The sequence below is a fragment of the Thamnophis sirtalis genome, unplaced genomic scaffold (genome assembly GCF_051295495.1).
Source record: "Thamnophis sirtalis isolate CommonGarterSnake01/CBP01778 unplaced genomic scaffold, rThaSir2_p1.2 scaffold_2, whole genome shotgun sequence".
Classification (NCBI taxonomy): domain Eukaryota; kingdom Metazoa; phylum Chordata; class Lepidosauria; order Squamata; family Natricidae; genus Thamnophis; species Thamnophis sirtalis.
The window spans coordinates 70,870,539-70,893,511 of NW_028261382.1; the positions used below are offsets into that span (position 1 = coordinate 70,870,539).

The following is a 22,973-nucleotide window of genomic DNA, read 5'->3' on the forward strand; positions in this document are numbered from 1 at the left end:
CACAAAGCTGGAAAGTTTGGGGACCACTGGTGTAAATTGTTACATACTGTATACATTTTGGATCTGCTCCTTAGCCAATGCTTGAACCTGGTGTGGGCCACTCACGTTCTCAAAGCCCAATTCACCTTTACGGGAGGGTTGGTGAGGAGAAAATATGGGTAAAATTTAGAGGAGGAGGGAGTATTGGATATGTTTGCCACCCTAAAGGTGGGATTAAAAAAAAAACTATTCTAGCCCAACAGAACACAAAATTAGAGATGAAATTGAGACTTTAATGGGAAAACATTGTTTTTCATTAGTTATGAATCTCTGGATGCAGCATTGGGATCATGGGCTGTTCATTCTAACGGTGTATGATGTGGCTTCAGCTTCCCATCAGCTGAAGGTTGACTCGGTTCTTCCATCCTTCCCAGGTCTGTAAAACGAGGAGCCAGATTGTTGGGGGCAATATGCTAAGTCTCAACTGCTTAGAGAGGGATGTGCTACAAAGTGGTTATATAATGCTAATGACGTGCCACTGTGCTTGAGAGTTTGAATCTTCAGTATTTCTGCAGAAATACGACCTTCAAGGTGATACAATCTCCCCACACAAGCTCTTTGCATAAAGCAGGGGTGTCCAAACTTGGGAACTTGAAGGCTTGTGGACTTCCAACTCAGGCTGGGGAATTCTGGGAGTTGGAAGTCCACAAGTCTTCAAGTTTGGACACCCCTGTCATAAAGAGAAGCCAATTAAACAAGTACAAATCATTACACTCATTCATGTATTGAGGAAAGTGATCCAAAGGGTATCATTTGTGAGTGGCAAAAGTATGTGAACCTTTCGGTAACTGGTGTCCCCTCCACACAGTAACTGCTGTCAATCATTTCCCAGAACTTAAATCAGCCCTGCACTTTGGCTTGTGGGAATTTTATCCCGTTCCTCTTACATTCCGCTTGGAAGTTGGTAATCTTCCACCCCTTCAATTTGTTCTACAGCATTTCCATAGGGTTACGGTTGGGAAGGTGTTGAGGTACAAGGAGTCCCTCACTTGGAACAGTTATTTCAGCCACCGAAGTTACAGCCCTGAAAAATGACTTTGGGCCAATTTTCACATTTGACTGTTGCAGCATCTGCATGGCTATGCGATCAAAATGTAAGAGGCTTGGCAACCAGTGTGTACTTTATGATGGTTGCAGTGTCCCGGGAGTGTTCCTTTTTATGACCTGAGGAGCAGAGTCAATAGGGAAGCCTGATTGGCTTAACCGTGTTACTGACTCAACTGCAGTGATTCATCTGAAGGTCGTAAAGTGGGGTAAGCTTCACTTAACAATTGTCCTGCTTAGCAGCAGAATGGTTGGGCTGAATTGTCCTAAGTCCTGTAGTAGCTACCTTTAGTAGCTTTTCAACTATGAAGTTCTCAGGAACCTTTAATGCTTCACTGGTAAAGTTTCACATGCACAGACAAGTGTCCTCTGCTGGTGCAAATGGAGCTGTGCACCTCTCATTTGCATGCAACTATTCTTCCCGCAGTTCATAAAGCTGGAAAAATTAGGAGCCACTGGTCTACCCGTTTCTTCCAGGGTTCTCTGAAGCTGCAGCACAGTTTTATTCAGAAAGGGAAGATTGGAGGAAAATTGTCCAAACTTGGATCCAGTGCTTCCCTCCCAGACTAACTGGCCAGGTTAACAATCACAAAAATCCTGTTTTTTTCTCCGAAGTCACAGAAACAAATGTTGTAATATAGTTCCTTGTGTAGGCGTAGCGGTCACCCATGGCCCAGTGGATAACGGGGCATGCAGAGCCACGCTGAACCACACAGGAGAAAACAAACTCCTAAAACGCCATAACATCCTGATAGTGCATAACATAACATTCTGAGATGTGCCCTACCAATGACGTCCAGGATTTGACCATATATAGAAAGAACTTTCCTGAGCAGTAGATTAGAAATTGTACTTTTACAGGCTGTCTTTACTCACATGCTATTGCTCCTCCTGCCTTTGTCCTATCTCAATAAAAGGGGCTCTCAGACCCCCAATCTGGGTCGCTCCATCCCGAGAAAGGTCGTGTCCTGTCTTTTCTCCACATTGGCTTCATGGACGAACCACGGGAACATTACAAACAAATACTTCCAAGGTAGCCCAGATAAGACAGCAGGACGTCACCAAAGCAATTTTATACTTAGAATATTCTTCACAGTAACTAGATATTCCAGGATCATTTTAAACCCAGAATTGTTGACTACCTAAATAATGACATTTTACAATTCTTATCATAATGGTGTAAACCTTGACATGGCCATGTGCTCGACTCCATGGTTTTGGCAGGTCACAAAACTTATCTGGGCACACCAACACAGAATTGTCAGCAGCAATGACAATGAAGTTCACAGAAGGGGATTTTTTTTTATCTTCCAAAAAGTGGGCAACTTAAATCTGAGCTTAAATTAAGAAAGAATTGAAATAGAAACAAAAAATATCAAAAGAGTAGATGAAACTCCTTTTTCCAGAAACCCTGATTATTAAATGTTTTGATATTTCTCATTGGCTCAGCATAATTACAGTTGGAACTGGTCGTTGTCTAATTTAGACAAAACCCTGACGTGGTTTGGAGGTCAGAGTCTCTGCCAATTGCAATAATGGCATGTAGGGAAGGATTGCTGGGGAAAGACAAATAGTGCTGTATATTGTGTTGGCTGTGCCCTAGGTAGAACTCTCTGTGTGTATTGGGGGTTGACGTAGACAAGGGGAAGGGACATAACTGCTGTAAATCTGAAAAACAAATCCTGCAAATGGAATAAATCGTTCTGAGCTTTTGTTTTTTTGGAAATCTTTAGCAGGGACAACCTATTTCTCTGTTTCTACAAAATATATCATAAATCCGGATAGATTGCAGAAAAAAAATCCCCAGAATTTTAACATTGTCTCCATCAACTGGGGTTAGGAAGAATGACCCCTGGGCTGTAACTCTTGAATTGGCCGTTAGAGATGTGCCGTCTTGGCAGCAAGAAGGAATGGTGAGCCAACCACTCTGTCGGGGGCATTTGCAAAGGGACCAGGAGCAGTGGACAAACCTCTGATGCCTAAACGTCAGATCTAAAGGATCAATCGGTCTCGCAACTCTTCCACTGACCTGGAATTCTAGAATGGGATGTTCTTTTTCACCTCTTCCATGAACAGGACATTCCATCCTTCTCTCCTGTCCATCCATTGCCCTCTCTCGTGCTTCTGGGCTCCATTTGGGCTAGCAATGAGGATTAGCTATTAAGATAGAATAGAAGGGAGGGGAATAGAATGGAATAGAATATTGGAATGGAATGGAATAACCGAGTTGGAAGGGACCTTGGAGGTCTTCGAGTCCAACCCCCTGCCTAGGCAGGAAACCCTATACCATTTCAGACAAATGGCTATCCAATATCTTCTTAAAGACTTCCAATGTTGGAGCATTCACAACTTTGGAGGCAAGCTGTTCCACTGATTAATTGTTCTGTCAGGAAGTTTATCCCCAGTTCTAAGTTGCTTCTCTCCTTGATTAGTTTCCACCCATTGTTTCTTGATCTACCCTCAGGTGCTTTGGAGAATAGTTTGACTCCCTCTTCTTTGGGGCAACCCCTGAGATATTGGAACACTGCTATCCTGTCTCGCCTAGTTCTTCTTTTCATTAAACTAGACATACCCCGTTCCTGCAAGCGTTCTTCATATTTGGAAGAGTTAACAGTAAAAAAGAAACCAGCCCATCAAAGAACACGATTTGATTGCAAAGCTTACTCAGAAAGGATCTGAATGGATTCCATTCTACACTCTACAAGGAGCGTCTCTGCATTTGTGGAACGGCAGAGGTGGAAGGCCTGGCTCACATCCTATTGGATTGTTGCTTGTGTAAGGGGGTGAGAGGCAGGTTCCTTGGTCCATATACCAAATGAAGGACCCATTGGGATCCCCATATCAAAACAACTTCCCTAATGTGCAGCCAAAATCGAAAATAACATTTAACCCAGCACAGTCGTTATACAAAATGGTTTGATTGCATATGTGGGGCTGATTGGGGTAGATTGCAGGAATGACACTGAATATAATTTTATCCATATATTAAACTATTATATTCTATTTCAATTTCATTTTAGTCTGTCTTTTATTCCAATTCTATTTTAAATCTTATTTTATTCCAATTCCATTTTAAATTGTATTTTATCAAATTCCATTTTATATTGCTTTTATCGAATTTTAGTAATAATTGGTTTCTGGAACTTTGCGCTTTGATATGGCTGAAGGGCTAATCAATAAAGATTCAATATCAATGACTAGTGGGAAAATGTAGTTAACTGAAAGTTTATTTTTACTATTATGTATCTTAAATAGTAAAATATTATATAGAAGATATTTATTATAAAGGATTTTTTTATGCTTCCATTAATTAAAATAATTTTGAATATTTATACATTCTAAATTTTATAAGCTTACACTTTTGCTGTGGTCTTTTCCATGTTGGATGGAATGCGTAGTCCCAGCTGCTCCAGAGACTTTTTATTTTGCTGGGAAACTGGGACTCAGGTGAGTGACCTGAAGTTTCTGGTTCTCTTAAGTCCACCAGAAATAAGTGGGTTTGATTATGGGTTCCACCACAAAATCGCGGAGGACAAAATCGCGCTCGACGAAAGCGCGCATTTGACGTCATCACAGCGCGACGAAAACATCGCCCTGTGATCGAAAAATCACTAAAACCTTACCCTAACCCCCCCAAACCTAACCCTAACCCTTAACCTAACCCTAAATCTAACCCTAAACCTAACCGTTAACGTAACGCTAAACCTAATGCTAACCCTTAACCTAACGCTAAACCTAACGCTAACGCTCTAAACCTAACCCTAACCCTTAACCTAACCCTAACCCTAACCTTTATGTGAATCGGCTTGCTTTAATTTTAATTTTATTTCAATTTTTAATTTTTTTCGTCGCGCTGTGATGACGTCACATGCGCGCTTTCGTCGAGCGCGATTTTGTCCTCCGCGCTTTTGACGGGTCACGTGATTATGTGCCATCACGTCATTACTGACTAGATTTTCTCCAGGTTGAACTGTCACTAACCTGGTCCTTGAGGTCTCACAATGATGCACTCATTGCCACCGTCATACTGCTGGTTCTCCTCTGGTTTGTGTTTCTGTGCAATCTACAGATCTTCAATGGAAAGCAGGCTGGTTGCACTTGCTTTTCTGCAGTCCTAATTACTTGTTAACTAACAGCGTTCCATGCGCCTTCTGCTTTTAATCATGCCAGCCACATGACCACGGAGACGTCTTCAGACAGCGCTGGCTCTTTGGCTTTGAAATGGAGATGAGCACTGCCCCCTAGAGTCTAGAAGGACCACCACCTATGTGCGAGGGGAACCTTTACCTTTACCTACCTGTGGAAGTCTATACCTGTCCTGCTTTTGGTTGCTGTAAAAATTACCAGTATGATTCAGCCCGCCTTTCCCTATTCTCTCTTCTTTCTGCAGTTCTTTTATATTTTTTAATTTAGTTCTGTTTACTTTATTGCCATTGCACCTTGTACAACGAAATTAAATGCAATCTTCAGTGTACAATGACAATTCAGGTTGTGGTTGTTAAGGAATCCTGTGCAGTCGTTAAGCAGAACATCAGGGGGTGGCTGGTTTCCCGTTGACTTATTGGAAGCTGGCAGTGAAGCTGGCCAAGTGGGGGTGATGTGACTGTGGGAAGCTGTGACTATTGGAACTGTCTGCCGGTTGCCCAAGTGCCCCAGTCGTGATCCTGTGACGATGGGGACACTGCGACAGCCACAACTTCAAGGACCGGGCATAAGTCATCTTGTTGAGCATTGTTGTAATTTCAAATGGTTGCTGAGGAAGAAGTCACTAAGTGAGAACTACCTGTATAGTCCAAAGCCCTTCCCTGTCTCTCATGGTTGACACAGCATAATGATACCCCTGAGGACAACAATTGGACCAACCCCTTGGTGGGCTCCGTAGTGCCCTGGGGGGGTCTCTGGCCTCCTGCCAAAGCCTTCATCTCTTCATGCTTTCTGGAAGAATTTCAGGGAGTTCAGGACGACCTTTGAAGATGCAAAAGGCAACCAGACAAGCGGCCCCCGAGGGAAATCAAGGTGGGGAGAGGACCCCGTCCTTCTTGGGGAGGAGAAGCCGGCTTCTGTGAGGCGTTTGGCGAAGGGCCTTGCTCGGCCTAGCGGAGCCTCTGGCAGCTCCAGACCTCCCGCCCACCCCCGTCTCCCCGCTACAAGCGCTCCGCTGGCCCGGCGCCTTTGGCGGCCAATCCTTGGCGGCTGATGCCGGGATGGCCACCAGAGGCTTCCCTGCTTCTCGACTCCGCTGCCTTCGGGCTTATTTCCCGCCTGTCTCGGCCTCTCTCGGCCCTGACCACTCCGGGGAGGCGTCGGAGCGGGCCGGCCATCCTTCCCCCTGCACTCCGGAGGAGCCGCCGTCGAGGCGCGGCCGGAGCGCCGCCCGTCCAGCGTCAGGCGGGAGCCGGGGCGTCGGGGCGGCGACTGGCGGGGAGCCTGGGCAGGCGGGCCAGGGAGGGGCGGGCTGGGTTGGGCCGCCAGCGAGCGAGCCTCTCCTGGGGCCAGGGGAGACGCAGCGGGCAGCCGCAGCCCAGGCTTCTCCTCCGGCCCTCCAAGATGGGCAGCGTCCTCCGCCAGGTCCCCGCCGACGACGAGCCGCCCTTCCCGGCCGCCCCCGAGCCCCGCGGGCCCGTCAAGCGGGACTACCACCGCCGGTAAGGGCAAGCGGGGCGCCGTCGGGGCGGAGGAGGCAGCACAGCCGGAAAGGCAACCGTCTTCGCGCCCTCCTTGCCGGCCGCCTCGTGCCCCGAGCCGCGGCGTCGAGCGGGAGCGCCTCTCCCTCGGAAGCCGGCCAGACGCCTTTCCCCGCCGGCCAGGGTGCCCAGCGCTGCAGTCTACGGCCGGAGGAGGGAGGGAGGGAGGCTCCGGCCGCGGAGGGCGAGCGGGCGGCGGGCGGCGGGCGGCTTCCCATGCGCATTTCTCGGCCGCCTTTGCTTCCGAAGCCCGCGGCGCCAGGCTGTGTGCCTGGAGGGGCTCGGTAGGGAAGCCGCTTGTGGGCGCCTTTCCTCCGCAGCTGCGATCTCCGAGCCCGCCTGGCATCCTGGCATTGCCCGGTTGGGCCCTGGGGGCAGTGGCGGAGGAAGGCTCCCTGGGGCCATAAGCACTGACCGATCTTGGTGCCCCGGTCCTCCTTGGCCCATCCTGTACAAATCTTAATTGGGCTTCCTTCCTTTCTCCACTTAGTGGTGCCCCCTTTGGGCCTGGTGCCCTAAGCACTGCTTAGTCTGCTTAAGGCAGGGGTGTCCAAACTTGGGAACTTTAAGACTTGTAGACTTCAACTCCCAGAATTCCCCAGCCAGCCATGCTGGGCATCCCAGGTCCACCCAAGGAAAATGGGCCTCGCCTCTGCAGGGCTGCCCGTCCCAACCAGGTGGCAGAGAGCCCCCCCCCCCCCTCCGAGCCCAGGAGCCCGAAGGGGAGGGGGGCCTGCCAGCCATTGCTTATTCATTTGCCCCCCTGAATATGGAAAGTCCACTGTGGGCAATTCTTAGGGAATCTTTCCTTAGTCAGCCATAAATAAGGTGGTGAATTCATTATGAGATGCTCCATCCCTGTTTAGGAAGAGGCTGGGCAGCCGTTTGTCTGAAATGGGATAGGGTCTCCTGCTTAAGCAGGGGGGTTAGAATAGACCCTGCGTGTGAATAAGCATAGGAATAAGGTCTGCTTCTGTTACATGCAAGTAACTCCACGCTCCATGGCTCTATGTGTGTTGTTGGACGTAACTCTGGATCTCCTTTTTGTCTCCTCTTGTTGAATGTTCCGGAGATGGAAGGGATTTCACTTAATCCATTATTGTTGTTAGTTCGTGTCCTGGACCAGTTGCGGTTCTAGCCTTGTGGAACTTCCTCAAGGGAGAGGAACCAATTGGAATGATGGCTCCTGTTGTCTGGGGAAGAGCCAAGGTGGCGCAGTGGTTAGCAGCCACTTCAGCTGACTGTTAGCTGCAGTTCGGCGGTTCAAATCTCACCGGCTCAAGGTTGACTCAGCCTTCCATCCTTCCGAGGTGGGTGAAATGAGGACCCAGACTGTGGGGGCAATATGCGGACTCTGTAAACCGCTTAGAGAGGGCTGAAAGCCCTATGAAGCGGTATATGTCTAATTGCTATTGCTATTTCCCTGGATTTCTGATAAGGAGTATTGTCCAGGTAGTAAGCCAGATGCCTCTCACTGGGGGTGGCACCTTGGTTTACTGAGGGAGATGAAGCCCCAGCAACAACACCTGGAGCAGCTTTGGAAGAAGTCTCAAAATCAGAGGTCAGCAACCTGCGATTCTGGAGCTGCATGTGGCTCTTTCATTCCTCCGCTGCGGCTCCCTGTCGCTAGTCAACTCCAGATTTGATAGGGTTTTTGGTTAGGACAGGTAGAGGAAAAAGGACGCCGTGCTAGGAGGAGACTCTATGGTGGGGGAACCGGACTTCCGGTCAGCTCCAGAATTGAATGGGGGGCTTCTGGTTAGGGCCTTGGTAGCTCTTTGACTGTTTAAAGTTGCCGAACCCTGCTGATAGTGAATGTGGCTGACCATGATTCCATGGCCACGTTTGGGTCTGTACCATGTCCATAGTGGGTGGGGTGGGCGGTGGATTATGCCTACTTCTCCCTTATTGCAGGGGTCTCCAATCTTGGGAACTTTAAGACTTGTGGACTTCAACTCCCAGAATTCCTCAGCCAGCTTTGGAGACCCCTGCCTATTGTATTGGACAAATGCCACTTAGCAGCCTTAAACAGGATGGTGAACTCCTTCATGGGACCGAATTAGCTGGATCATATCCTACGGAAATAAGATAGCATTGTTCCCTCTCCTGGAGGGCCTATGTTGTGACATTGGGGGGGGGGAATAAGACCCTTTCCTGGTCTTCTTAGAGAACTTTTGGTATCATTGTCCCAAAGATGTTTTCTTCAGGAGGCAACTGGATTTTCTTGGTTTTCCTTTTAAAGAAGTTTCACTCCTGGATGAGAAGCAAAACATTTTCAAAAGGAAAACCAAGGAAGTCCAGTTGCCTCCTGAAAAAAGCACCTTTGGGACAACCAGGACTTGGAGGACAGAGGATTTCCACAGACTTTGGGTATTGAATGATCATTTGAGGGTTGGAGTCGTAGGTGTGACTTTACAATGGAGGAATCAGTTTGAAGTGCTCATTCCATACTTGGGCAGTTCCACTGGGTGTTGGTGGGAGAAGAGAGATTGTCCTGGAGGCCCCTTACTTGTGGGTTGCCATGGGGATCGGTCCTATGGGAGAGGCCACCCAATGGTTCTTGGTACGGCATCATCCGTGTGCTTCTAGGGCAGGAGGGTGTTACTCTCTGTTGTTGAACTGTTAACACATTTAGTGGCCATGTGGAAAAGGAAATGAGAAAATGAAGAGTGTGGCGAGGAATGGGACAATGGAATGTCCTACAACTGTGTCCGAACGTACCTTTAATTGGGGAAACATTTCAGCGCAATTACAGGTTCCACGAGGAAATGGATTCTGGAAGGAACACTGACAACTTGGATGCCAGTATCTACCAACGATTTGTTTCTTCGTTCTGAAAGTCCACTCTGGCTCTCCTCTCCTGCTGCTCCACATACACCCCCCCTTTGTGACATTGTTTTCTCTGCAAATCAGACCTTGACCCATGGAGGGAAGGCTCTCTCCCCTATAGAGGAGGGTTGGGGGTGGTAGTAGCAACCTGGGAGAGCAAAGGAAGGGCTGATGGGCAGCTTGCAACTATTGACGCATTGCATGAAGCCACGTTCTGTTCCAAAGGATTGCAGAGCATGATGAAATACTCTGACGCACAGGCTGAAGTCAAGGACCTCCCAATTCCCTTCGGCAGGTGAATGGACTTGGCTAGAAGAGGTCAGGCATTCACCAGCAGAGGAAGCTGTTGCTGTCCCAATGGCGGTAACGGTCCTCCAAGTAGTTGTAACATCTCAGTTAGGCAATCTCTTCAGGGAGCCAGGCGGGCCCTCCTGCTGCAACCCCTAGAGACAGAGCAGGCTCAGTGAGCGGATGGAATCCAAAGTGACCCTTGGCAGGCTGGAGAATGGCTCCAGAAAATGTTCTGGCAGGGCCGTACTGATGAATGACTGGCTGCGGAGGCATCCGGAGCAAGATTAGGGGTTGCCGAGGCTATGCCATGGCACGCAGCCAATTCCTAATGGGTGGCTTGGCCAGAGACAGTTCATTCGAGGCAGCTTCTGTCTTCTGCCATGGCGGTGCAGTTGGCCGAGCTCTCTAGCTGGCAATCTGAAGCCCTAATACAAAGACTGGAATCCAGGCCCTTGGAAGGAAGCCTCCCCCCCCCCCCCCCCCCGACTTGAGAGAAAAGCAGCTGTGGGTTGTGCAAGAAAAACCATGGCAACCACTTCTGAAAGCCTCCACACAAATCTCTGGAAGCCACCAAAGAACTTCCTGCAAATGGCTTGGGCAGCCCTGAGGCGCTCTTGGAGTTGGTTTGTGTTGTCTTCCAGGTTGCTTCTGCCTTTGGAACGGCTGCTGGTGGCCAGAAGACATGAAGGTTAGATCTGGTCAGTTGAGGGCTGCCTGACAGATCTCTAACAGATTAACAGAGTTGGAAGGGACCTTGAAGGTCATCTAGTCCCACCCCTGCCCAAGCAGGAGACCCTTCACCATTTCTGAGAGATGGCAGTCCAGTCTCTTCTTGAAAGCCTCCAGGGATGAAGCTCCCACAACTTCTGAAAGCAACTTCTGCTCCATGGGTTGATTGTTCTCACTGTCAGGAAATGTCTCTATTTCCAGGTTGAATCTCTCCTTGGTCAGTTTCCATCCATGATTCCTTCTCTGGTTTTTGTGTGCCTTGGACAATAGCTTGAGAGATTCTCTCTCCCTCCCTCTCCCCCCCTCTCTCTCCCTTCCTCCCTCCCCCACCAGGAAGAGAGATTTCCAGAACATACAGTAGAACTAAATTGTTCCTTTAAAAAAAAAGGAGATCTAGATCTAAGTTTGAGCAAACATACCATATATGAAACCTCAGTCTGACAGGAGAAAGGTTGGCATTAAACCATTTCTGAATATTTGTGTTGCCCATTTCAGTTGAAAGGTTCAGCTGGACTTCTTTCTAAGTTTGCTTGATTTTCCTAAGCCAACTCTCAGGCCAATAGAGGTGGTCATTTGAAAGAGTTGGGAGACTCTGGTTATAGCAAGGCCAGTCCTTGGGCGTCGCATCACTAGCTGTCCCGTCTCCTTCCCAGGATCTTCGTGAATCGGAGCTTGGCGCTGGAGAAGATCAAATGCTTTGGTTTAGATATGGACTATACCCTGGCAGGTAAGAGGGCACGGAGGCTGGACCTCTGGACTACAGGGGGTTGCGGAGGGATGGGAGGGGGATAATCAGCTGCAGCTTTTCATGTATTTGGGGCACTTTTCTGCTGAGAAGGTGCCCAACACATCTTTGTGGCCTTTATGTCTTAGTCCTGTGATGGCAAAACTATGCCATGTGTACCAGAGGTGGCACGCAGAGCTCTCTCTCTGGGCACACGTGCCATCACCAGCTGCTCTTCTGGTTTCTGGTGTGTACCTGTGCGCCAAGTAGTTGGTCTTTGTGGGTGCCAGAGCACCGGAAAACGGCCCGAGAAACAGCCAATACACAGGCTGTTTTCGGGCCTTTTCAGGGCTAATTTGGGGACATTTTTAGACTGTTTGGGGGTCAGTTTTCAGGCTGTTTTCGGAGCAAAAACCTGAAAAACAGTCTGAAAACAGCCAAAAAACAGGCATGTGCGCACCAGCCAGCTGGTTTTCGGGTTTCCAGTGCTCGGGCGTGCACACATCCACGAGCATGCACACATGTTCTGGTTTGGACACTTGGTGCCGAAAAGGTTCTCCATCTCTGTCTTAGTCCATTATTAAATTAGGTGCCTCTCTCCTGATTTGACCCATTGGGGGCTGGTGTGTTTCTGGGATGAGGACAGAAGGCCTAGACTGAAGCTAACTCAGGGTACATCCCCACCCCTCCAGTCTTTGGGAGTGAGCAGACTCCTTTGGGACTTTGAGTGTGGCCCTCAAACTCTGGGGAGGAGGAGTTGCTTATTCACAAAATAAGTGACAGAAAGGACATCTACAGACTGAAATATTGCCTGCCCCCCTCCAGCAAGTGGGTCCCTTCTGTCCTTTGCCTCCCCCTTGCCCCCCCATCCAGAATCCCCCGTCTCCTCCCTCTTGGTCAGTCCTGGCTGCCTTAGCCTCCAATGGATAACGATGGCATTACTCTGTCCATTACTTTTAGTGAAAATAAAAATGTATTTATGTGATACGAAAATCCTTCCAGGAAACCCATCAAGATGGATACAGGATCCTAGCTACAGGAGAGAAAACCAGGCTAAGAAAACCCAGCCCATCGGCCACGGGGGCTAAATGGGGTTTTTCAATTCCGGAAATTGCTGGGACTTTTTGGCAGCTTTTATGTGATTCCAGCCAAGCTTTACAAGGTTGCTATAATGCTATTCTGCATTATGTCCATTTCGCAAAGAGGTGCTCTTTTGAGCCCCGCTTTTTAATTTTTAAAAAATAGTTTTTATTGAATATTTTCAAATTTAAAAAGCCACAAATAAAAAAAAAGAAAAAGGAAAAAAAAACAAGAAAAAATACAAAGACATAAACACATAAAAACACAAACAAGATGATACTGTAATGTGATTTTACAGCTACCCATATCAGCATTTATATTCTGCTTTTGTAGTTTACTATTTGATTATTGCCTTCTTGTAGATTTTAACAATTATATTACTAATGTAATGATTATATAGTAATAGAATAGTATAGTACCTATAATCAGATTTTACATACATACATTTTTCTTCATATTACAATAAATAGTTTTCAAAACTTTTGTTTCTTGTTTTGGCTTCTATTCTCTACTAGCCACTTGTACAATCTACTCCAAATTTTATAATAGTCCGACTCTTCTCTTTCTTTTAACTCCATAGTCATCCCGTCCATTTCAGCACGTTCGATTATCTTCCTAATTACCATGTCATCTGGGGTGGGTGGGTAGGTATTTGTTTCCAATTTTGTGCAAAGGCGATCCTAGCAGCAGTTGGTATGCGTAATGTTATACATTGATATTTCTTGTCCATCTTTGGATCTAGTATACCTAATAAACATAGTTCTGGTTTCAATTCTATCTTACATTCCGTGATTCCTTCCAGCCAATCTGTAATTTCAAGCCAATATTTCCTGGCGTGGGGGCATGCCCAACACATGTGATAGAACGTTCCAGATTTATGTCTGCATCTCCAACATTCAGGAGATAGGTTTTAATTTTTGAGATGACCAATGCAAGCAAGCGCCAAGGGCACAAAGCTGACTTGGAAACTGCTGGTCTTTTTACCTTGTCTACATTTCCTTTGGGCTTTGTGACACAAAGGTGAGCCAGGAATGGGAAGGGACTCTGCTCTTTTCTGCTGCAGTGTACACATCCCCAGACTATGAGGAGCTGACCTTTGAGCTGCTGCTGGAGCGACTGGTGTCCATTGGGTATCCACCCGAAGTTCTGGAATACAAGTACGACCCTGCCTTCCCTACCAGGTAACAAAACACCTGGTTATTTAACCCTCCCAAATCCAGCTGCTGTTGGAGACTTTGATGCTGGATTTGAATTGTGGGGAGGGGGCCAACCCAGCTGATCTTGTCTTTCCATACTTCAGGGGGCTGATCTTTGATGCCCGGTACGGGAACTTGCTGAAGGTGGACTCCCATGGCAATCTGTTGGCGTGTGCGCATGGCTTCCATTTCCTCAAGGGGTAGGGGTCTCCTCTTTCCACTTCCGACTGCAGAGACCCAGCCTGGAGCTCAAGAGCAAAGGCCCAGGGTCCCTGCTAATGAGCCAGGTGTACCAAAGACCCCCACTCTCAGGTTCCGAAGGATTAACGAAAACAGCCAAACACAGAGATGGTTTGAAAGTGTTTTATCTTCTTCCTACGGCAGGAACTGACCAGCAAAGCACTAAGGCAATGAATAGATTGTCAGAGCTGCCACCCTGTGCTTCCCACCACCTTTTATAGTTACATTGGTAATTAAGATAAACTGCACCCCACACGTGCACACACCCATCACCTTGTGACCCAGAGTGAAAACCACCCGGCAATTAATCATGGATTGTTAGCAGGAGCTTTGTATTTTCTTCAGCTAGACAGCTTGTGGAGGGGAGGTGGTGAGTCTTGGCAGCTGGCCCAGTTTCCTCCCCTGGATGGCAGCTCCAGGCCTCTGAGCAGGCCAGAGCTGACATGCGGCCCCCTACCACAGAGACAGCATCTGGGGAGCTACGAATTACAGTTAGTTAGGAGTTGAAGGACCCCTTTCCCCTGGTTTTGTGGGATGTCTGCGGTGGAATCTCGCTACCAGGTGGGGCGCCCTACAGTCCTTGCTATGAACCTAAGATGCCTCCGACGGGATAACCTTTCCATAAAATAAGGTATTGTAACCGTCCCCTGTGCCACCTGGATTCTAGTATATCTTGCATTATATAGTGCTGTTCCCCATCTATAGTAACTGAGGCTGGCGGCCGTAGCGGGTCTCCTCTGATATCAGAGGCCTGAACTGATCGAAGCAGGCTGCGGTGGAAGACCGGATGTGTTTTCCCCAGTAGAGCGGGGAGTCTTAGCTGCACTGTGACCGGGTTAATGACTCGCATGATTGGGAAAGTCCCAATGAATTTGGACCCGAGTTTCTTACATGGCAATGGCAGCCTGAGATATTTAGTGCAGAGGTATACCCTCTGGCCTACGTGGAAAGGTCCTTGCACCCTCCGCCTTTTATCAAGAGAGCTGGTCACAAGGGGGGGGGGGGGCGCTGAGAAGAGATTTTCTGGATCCTTTTAGCCGTTCAGCAGGCAGTTTGGGACCAAAGTCTGTCATGTGGGCTTTTGCTACAATCTGCGTTCCCATCTCATCGATGACTTTTCCTTTTTTTTCTACTTTTAGGAGTGAAATCTGGAATTACTACCCAAATAAATTCATCCAGAGAGACGACACGAAACGTTTCCACATTCTGAACACTTTGTTTAACTTGACAGGTATTTGCAAAGGGAGAGCTGGGAAGAGGGAGGAAGGGTCAGCCTCAGGCCAGGGCACTGCCTGTCCCAAAGGGGGGGCTTAATCTGGCTGCTCCTGGGTTGGCAGGAATCTCGGCCACGGCTGCCTCTTAGTGGCTGTGGAAGTGGAATGCAAACAAACCACCCACCAGGTTTCCACACTTTCCAAAAGCTGCTTTGCAGACTGGCAGGGGGGAGGGGGAGGGAGAGAGAAAATGGCTCCACGCGAGTGGCAGGGGTGCACACATGCAGCTCCACTTGCTTTGAGCGGTGGGCACTTGGGTGCAGGTGTGAAGCGTCATTTGTGTGAGTTGCAGCCATTTTTTTTACTCATATATATACACACATTTCACAAATATACATGTCTTATAGATATTATTAGTGTTATACATTATCCTTTAACACTTATAATTCCATTCTTTCCCTAAAGATATAATAATTTATTTGAGATTGCTTTCCTGCCATCACGTACATCCATCTTATAACAATCCTACTTTTTCTCTCTGTCTTTCTCCTACCCTCCCTTCTTCTCTACTTTCTTCTTTCCTCCTCTCTTTTCTTCTTCCCCTTCCTCTCCCCTACTCCTCCCCTTTTCCTTCCCTCTCTCCTACTGCTCCCTCCCTTCCTCTCCTTTGCTCTTTCTTCTTTCCCTCTCCTTGCCTCTCTTCTAAAGCATTTTGTACTTACAGTGGTACCTAGGTACTCGTCCAGGAGGCACACTGAGTACCCCAAAACAATTTTTTTTCTCATAAGGAATAGTGTAGTGACTCACAAGGCAATTGACACTGACAAGATCTAGCTTGTGCATTGAGTACTAAACAAACTATGAGTATCGGGACAAAAATGTTGGCATCAAAATGCACTGAGTATCGTAGTTAACTAGAAGTGGAGGTATAATGATGTCAATATGGTAAACATTTGAGTTAAGATATTTGAATTAATATGAATTAATGGAAGAGATGCACCAAAACATATTGTAACCAGCTGATATACTTTTTTTTATATAATATATACCTGTGTTTTTTTTTCTTTTTTCTTTTTTTCTTTTTTCCTCCCTGCCTTGTCTTTTGTTCTTTTTGTCTTCTTTGTTTTTGTCTTTTTTGTTTTTGTTTTTGTTTTTTGTTTTGATTTTTTCTTTTCCCACTGGTGTGGGCATGTATTGTTTAAGATTATTATTATTATCAATATTTTTAAATAATAATTACAGTCAAATGAAAATGGATATATGACGATGGTGATATGTATGAATATCTGAGTTAAAATACTTGAGTTAATATGAGTTATGTTTGTTGACTGTGGAGATGTACCAAAGTTTATTTGTGACTGACTGATACATTTTCTATAACATGTAAAGAAAGATGTTGTACTTGTTTTAAATTAAAATAAAAAAAACAAATTAAAAAATAAATAAAAATGCACTGAGTATCAAATTTGATGTGTTTCACAGCAGTTGAGTACCAAGTTGCCTCTATATTTTAAACCATTTCCCCATGACTTACTTTGGCTAAGCTTATAATAACTTCCTTAGCTGAGCCAGTTAAGATCCGGCAGCTGCACTTGCGCCACACACGACCTTTGTGTTAACATGGGTTAGCGTTTCTTGTGGTTTAGCATGTGACACCAATCCAGGTGAGGCTTCCAAGATGAAATGGATTCCTTTGAGGAACAAGGGAAGAGTACAATCTTTCTACTCATGGTGTGGCGCAAATGATTCCCCAAGCACGGAACCTTTGCGGGCAAATATTGACCACTTCTGGTTTAAGTTGAGCTGTGGGAGCTGAGTGAACTTTCCAGGCAGCCCCAGCCCCTGACGTTCGGGCTCCCCTTGGCCCAGAGGAGGCCTTTGCTCAGCCTTTTCTCCCTCCCCACAGAAACCTACCTCTTGGCCTGCCTCGTGGACTTCTTCACCAGTTTCTCCAGATACATGAAGTAAGCCTGGTGGCTCAAGCCCTTGGGTGATCCAGTCCGGCCTGGGCTCACCTGGGTGGAGGGTGCTGCATGGGGCTTTAGAGCCTTCTGGGATCCTTGGTGTGCCAAGGGGCAGAGGCCGGGAGCTCTGTACCAGTTTGCCAGTTTGCTCCTGGTCTCTCCCTGCTGTGAGGAATTCTGGCTCATTTCACCTTGTTCTTCTTTCCCCTCTCAGCTGTGAGACTGGCTACAGGCAGGGCAACCTCTTCATGTCCTTCCGCAGCATGTTCCAGGATGTCCGTGAAGCCATGGATTATGTTCACCTTTCAGTAAGCAGAAGAGAGGGTATGGGGAGGAAGAGGAGGAGGTGACTAGGCAAGGGCATGGTTGGGGAAATGCTCTTCGGGTAGACTGAGATATTTCCTTGCATGATTTCTTACAGTGAGTCGTTGAGAGTCATTAAGGGTCCCTCAAGGGTTGTTGAGTCACACCATTGGTCTAGTGGCTGAGATGTTGGATCAGGAGTGGGGAAACCTGGGTGTCAGGCCTGCAGCCATCTTTTCTTTTGGATCTTAGGCCTGCCACACTTTCTGTTATTCGACTATGCATTTTCTGTTGTGGGAACATGGGGGGGGGGAGTGAGGTGCTATGTAGCCATAACAACATTCTTTCTAGAAAGCCAAGGTCATCCTTTGTCTTTGCACCTGACTGGAACTGGATGGGTGGAAGCTGCCAGCATGGCAGTGGGAGATTGGACCATGGGGAGGACTTGTGGGTGTGGGGCAAGATCTTGAACTTTCAACTGGGAGGGGAAAACCGGGAAGGTTTCAGATTCGGGTTTTCCCAGATGTGCCAACAAGGCTCTCTTCATCAATTGGAACTTTGAGGAATCCTTTGCCTCGGACTCTGATTTAATTTTGAATGCTATTTGGAACCCTGACACTGAGTTCTAGTCCTGCCGTGGGCATAATGCTGATGTCAGCACCTCTCCATTAAATAATTAGGAAAGAAAGACCACGAGACTCCATGTGTGGAAATCAAGTGTACTTTTACTAATTAAAAATGATTAAAGGCATAGCGAAGCGAAATCTGAATATTTAGGTGCGAAAGCTATTGATATATAGAATAGCCCATTCCCCACCCCTTGGCATCACAGTTACAGTCCAATCATAATTCTCCCAAGTGTCAGGTGTGAGATAACTTCAAAAGTCATCACGAAGATGGAATGTCGGTGCCGTTAGTCCTGGCGGGAACCTCCCACGCATGCGTAGTCTGATCAGCCGGTGAACTCCAGAACCTTCCTCCAGCACAATGAGTAACCCCTCCCAAATACCATGCCCTCCCTCCCCGTTTCATGGCAGCCGAAGCAACAGCAAAGCAGAGGCTGACAGCTGATTAGGTGACTTTGAGCCAGTCCAAAGGAGGCAATGCAAACCCCTTTTAAAAACGAGGCCAAAAAAAGGGGGCAGAGACTCAAAGCCTCTCAAACCAAATCTCACCACCCAGTCACATCTGGTGTTGGCAGTTCCGAGGCAGCTTAAAAATAGCTTCAAAATCCATTGATAAAATCACATGAACCGAATACGAATCTTGGATATGAGGGAAGAGCTGGAATGCTGGGCCACTTTCGAGCTGCCCTGGGCTGCCCACCAGAATCGGCATCAGGAGCTGCCCTGGCCAAACTGCCACAGCTGCTCATCCTGACATGCCGCCCTCTGTTGCTCTCCTAGGGCTGCCTCAAGGAGAAGATGCTGAAGGACCTGGAGAAGTATGTGGTGAAAGATGTGAGTGACGCTTAGCCAGGAGAGGATGCCCATTTTCAGCCCCTGAAATCCCACCCTGGTCGGCTTCCTCTTGGAGTCACTCAGGCCACTGATCTGCGTCTTGCTTCCGTCTCCTTTCCTACAGCCCCGTATTCCTCTCCTGCTGAGCCGCATGAAGGACGCAGGGAAAATGTTTCTTGCCACCAACAGCGACTACAGTTACACAGATGTAAGTCGGACCTTCGGAGAGTAGGTGAGGCAGGACCTGCTTTCCTCCGTGCTCGGTGGCAGTGCCAGACTGACCTTTTTCTTAAAAAGAGTTTTATTGCAATTTTCCTTCCCCCCATCATACATATTTTATGGATAAAGTACTGGGTCACGTTTTATTCCTCTCATTTATAATCATAATTCAGTATATTCTGGTTTCCCACTTCCATTAATATTCATCTCTTTTATATAATTTTCTTCCCGCCCATGAATTCATTTAAGCTTACCTATCATTGCTAAACACCTAATCTTTACAAATTAATCATTTTTAACCATAGTTTTACTATGCCAACTTCAATCATATTATTCTCTTTACCTATTTCTCTATCTTTTTTCATTTAATTTTATACATCGGCAATAACACTATATGCCCTATATTTCATCTTTTAAAAAAAAACAATTTTACATATGTTTACCCTATTTCTTCTCCCCCCCAAAAATCTCATGAATTCCCCTTTCCCAATCGCTAATATTTTAAAATTCCCAACCTTGTTCAAATTACATTCAAAATTAGTAATATTATCAAATTATCTACTTTCACATTTCCATCTACTGGTCTAACTTTTCATATCTCTATACTAGTATTTACCCAGGCTGGCGACTTGACTGGCTGGCCTTGCAGGTGCTCAGGGGCACGGATGGTTTGGTGGGAGGCGGCCAGTGGCAGGGAGATGCGTGGAAGAGACCCTAACGGCTTTCCATCCTTGTCCTCTGCCTGACGAGGCCGTTGAATCTGGGCGGGATTTTCACGGCAGAAGAGAGTAGCCCTTGCCTTATTATCTCTTTCCAGGCGATCATGACATACTTGCTTGACTTCAGAGAAGGGAACACGGTAAGTCAACCTGAGAGATGTTCCAGGCCCAGGTGGCCATTAGCAGCCACATCTGGATGGGACAATTCAGGTGGGTTGCCGCCTGCAGCAAGGTAGCTGGGCTGGGAAGAGGCCCTCCTGCCAGACAGTAGGCTTAGGGTTAGGGTTGGGGCTGCCCTTCCTTGTTTGGCTCCATGGGAAACAGTTGCTATTAAGTCCCATGTGCTCTAGTGATTTAAAGCTTCCAATGTAAGTCCTCCAGGTCCTGGTTGTCCCAAAAGTGCTTTTTCAGGAGGCAACTGGACTTTCTTGGTTTTTCTTTTGAAGACATTTCGCTTCTCATCCAGAAGTGAAACTTCTTCAAAAGGAAAACCAAGAAAATCCAGTTGCCTCCTGAAAAAGCACCTTTGGGACAATGATACCAAAAGTTGTCCAGAGGTCTAAGAAGACCAGGAAGGACTCTGGCTGGATGGTGTGGAATGGAAGGATTGATACTCCTTGCAGACAGATGGTCGTTTGCATCCTTTTAGAGGGTCATTGAGGCCACTTGGGGCTTTACCTGTGTCCTCGAGGTCACCTGAATGGTGCAAATGGTTCCTATAGTGTGCACTTTTTCTGGAAATCTGTCCATACACAGTTCATAATCCTTCCATTCCCCACCATCCAGTCAGAGCTGAAGAAGCTTCTTGGAGGAGAAGCGAAATGTCTTCAAATAAAAAACAAGAAAGTCCAGTTGCCTCTTGAAAAAAGCACCTTTGGGACTTCCAATGTAAGGTAGCATTTACTAAAGTCTATATAACGGGGTCTGTAACTGAAGAGGAACAGAGAGGGGGGATGGATGGATGGATGGATGGATGCAGTCATTGTGAGCTTGTTGTGACTAGTACAAAACCTTCAGGACTTTCTAGATTGCCAAGTAGCCTAACATGTTCCCTTTCTAACAGCAGGTCAAATCCCAGCATCGACCGTGGCGCTCGTACTTTGATCTGATTGTTGTCGACACTCGCAAGCCCCTCTTTTTTGCTGAAGGAACTGTGCTGCGGCAAGTCAACACAGTACGTGCCCCTCAGGGCCAAAGACAGGGAGGTTGGCGGGGAAGATCTAGGATGAACTTCATGGAAACAGGGAAGGATTCATAGTCATCCTGCTTTTCTCAAGTCTGTGACATAATATTTTATTGGTCTGGTGGATGGATGGATGAATGGATGGATGGATAGATGGATAATGAGATCAACAGATATAGATATAGATACAGTACATAGAGGTTAGATAGATAGAGAGAGATCAATAGATAGAGATAGATAGATAGATGTAGATAGAGAGATAGAGAGATAGATAGATGGATAGATATAGAGATATAGAGATGGATAGATGGATAGATAGAAAACGAGATCAACAGAGATATAGATAGATACAATAGATAGATAGAGATGGATAGAAATATATCAATAGATAGAGGTATAGATAGATAGTGTGTGTGTGTGTGTATGTGTGTGTGTGTATGTATGTATGTATGTAGATTGAAATAGATCTATACTAGTCTCCCTTTAGTTATTTATCAGCACAAATACAACACAAATGTAACAAAGGCAACAGTAAAAAAAAAAAGGTTTCTGTCTGGATGGTCTCTTGTGACAAGCCGATGGACAGAGAATGGAAGCAGTGAACTTCCTCCCATATTTGGGCATACCAGGGGTTGTAACTTTAAATATATATATATATATATATATATATATATATATATATATATATATATATATATATATATATATATATATATATATATATATATATATATATATATATATATATATATATATATATATATATATATATATATATATATATATATATATATATATACACATACATACATACATACAAACATACATACATACATACGAGGGGAGGGGAGGGAGGGAGGGAGGGAGACTGATTCTCCCTCAAAACCCATAAGCAAGGCAGGATGTAGGTTATCCTGGAGTAAAGTGGATACTACTTGCAGGGACCTGATTTTATAGCAATAGCAATAGCAATAGCAGTTAGACTTATACAGGGCGGGGCATAACCTTTTCCTAGGGGGTCACAGCAACACTTGTAATAACAACACAAATAATTCATACACCATTCGAAAGCCCATCAAAAACTGAGTTTATTGACACGATTTAATAGTCAGTATGACCACCATTAGCCCTTCGAACAGCATTCAAACGAGGTGGATAAGAACACAACAAATCTTCAAACAGTTCCGTTCGATTTTCCAGATTTTTCAACACAGTTTCCAAATTCATTCTCAAAGTTTCAACCGAATATCGATTTTGACCTTGCTCCTGAATCATCAGAGCTTCCACTTCATCCTTAATTATGGCCCCAATGTTCTCTGCCGGATTGAGATCTGGCGAATTTCCCGGCCAGACGTCATTGCCCCAAAATTCGACATTGTTTTCCTTTAACAATTGCTGAGTCGCATTTGCACGCATGCAAGGAGCTTTGTCATGAAGAAAGACAGCCTCACCAACCACCAAGACATTGTCTGGATCACTGAGAAATGGAATGACATTCTCCAATAAAATTTTCTCACGGAAATAACTGCCATCCCAGGATTCCCCTTTATCCTTCAAAACCCAATGCAGTTTCTTGGCTGTGAAAATGACGAAAATCCCGATGCAAGTCGGATTGCGAACGATTTGTCGATATCGTTCATGTTTGGCGATGTCGTCGACGTCTTTAGCCCAAATTCGATCGTTCTGGAAATTCGGTTTTCGAATGGCATAAACGAAGAATTCGTCAGATGGCGCCAAATGAAGAAAATCTTCCTCGGTCCATTCAGACAACCAATCGCACAACCAAAGCCGATCTTGAACGTGTGTTTGAGTTTTCAATGGTTTGCAAATGACGTGGAATGGCTTCAAACCTTCTCGTTCTCGATATCGGCCGATTGTCCTTTGATCAACTCGTTTTCCACGAATTTGAAGGATTTCTTGGGCCACTTTTCGGTTTCCTTTTCGTTGTTTGCGACTGCCAGTTGCAATGATGGCTTTGCTTTCTTGGGACAGTTGCAGAGGACGCCCTTCTCCAAATTTTGTGAAACATTCTTGGGCTGTTTTGTTCCAATTATC

At 46.3% G+C, this 22,973-nt stretch overlaps 1 protein-coding gene and 1 long non-coding RNA gene across 3 annotated transcripts in view; one reads left to right on the forward strand and one right to left on the reverse strand.

Annotated features, from left to right (window-relative positions):
- Window positions 1–224: 224 nt before the first annotated feature.
- LOC148048917 (uncharacterized) lies at window positions 225–5,634 on the reverse strand. The gene is made up of 3 exons (XR_015695360.1): window positions 5,381–5,634; window positions 3,113–3,240; window positions 225–415 (listed from the first exon to the last, which is right to left on the reverse strand). It is a non-coding gene; the product is annotated as an uncharacterized LOC148048917 (long non-coding RNA).
- Window positions 5,635–6,569: 935 nt separating this feature from the next.
- LOC106556858 (cytosolic purine 5'-nucleotidase) overlaps window positions 6,570–22,973 on the forward strand; it is a 28,834-nt gene continuing 12,430 nt past the window's right edge. The window contains exons 1-11 of one of the 2 annotated variants that reach the window (XM_087706030.1): window positions 6,570–6,728; window positions 11,270–11,343; window positions 13,484–13,601; window positions 13,721–13,816; window positions 14,996–15,087; window positions 16,977–17,034; window positions 17,249–17,342; window positions 18,744–18,797; window positions 18,922–19,005; window positions 19,834–19,875; window positions 20,802–20,909. In XM_087706030.1, the coding sequence (XP_087562156.1) occupies window positions 6,631–6,728; window positions 11,270–11,343; window positions 13,484–13,601; window positions 13,721–13,816; window positions 14,996–15,087; window positions 16,977–17,034; window positions 17,249–17,342; window positions 18,744–18,797; window positions 18,922–19,005; window positions 19,834–19,875; window positions 20,802–20,909 (918 nt within the window). In that variant the 5' untranslated portion in view covers window positions 6,570–6,630. The remainder of the gene's footprint in view (window positions 6,729–11,269; window positions 11,344–13,483; window positions 13,602–13,720; window positions 13,817–14,995; window positions 15,088–16,976; window positions 17,035–17,248; window positions 17,343–18,743; window positions 18,798–18,921; window positions 19,006–19,833; window positions 19,876–20,801; window positions 20,910–22,973) is intronic. The other variant, XM_087706029.1, reaches the window with a different exon arrangement.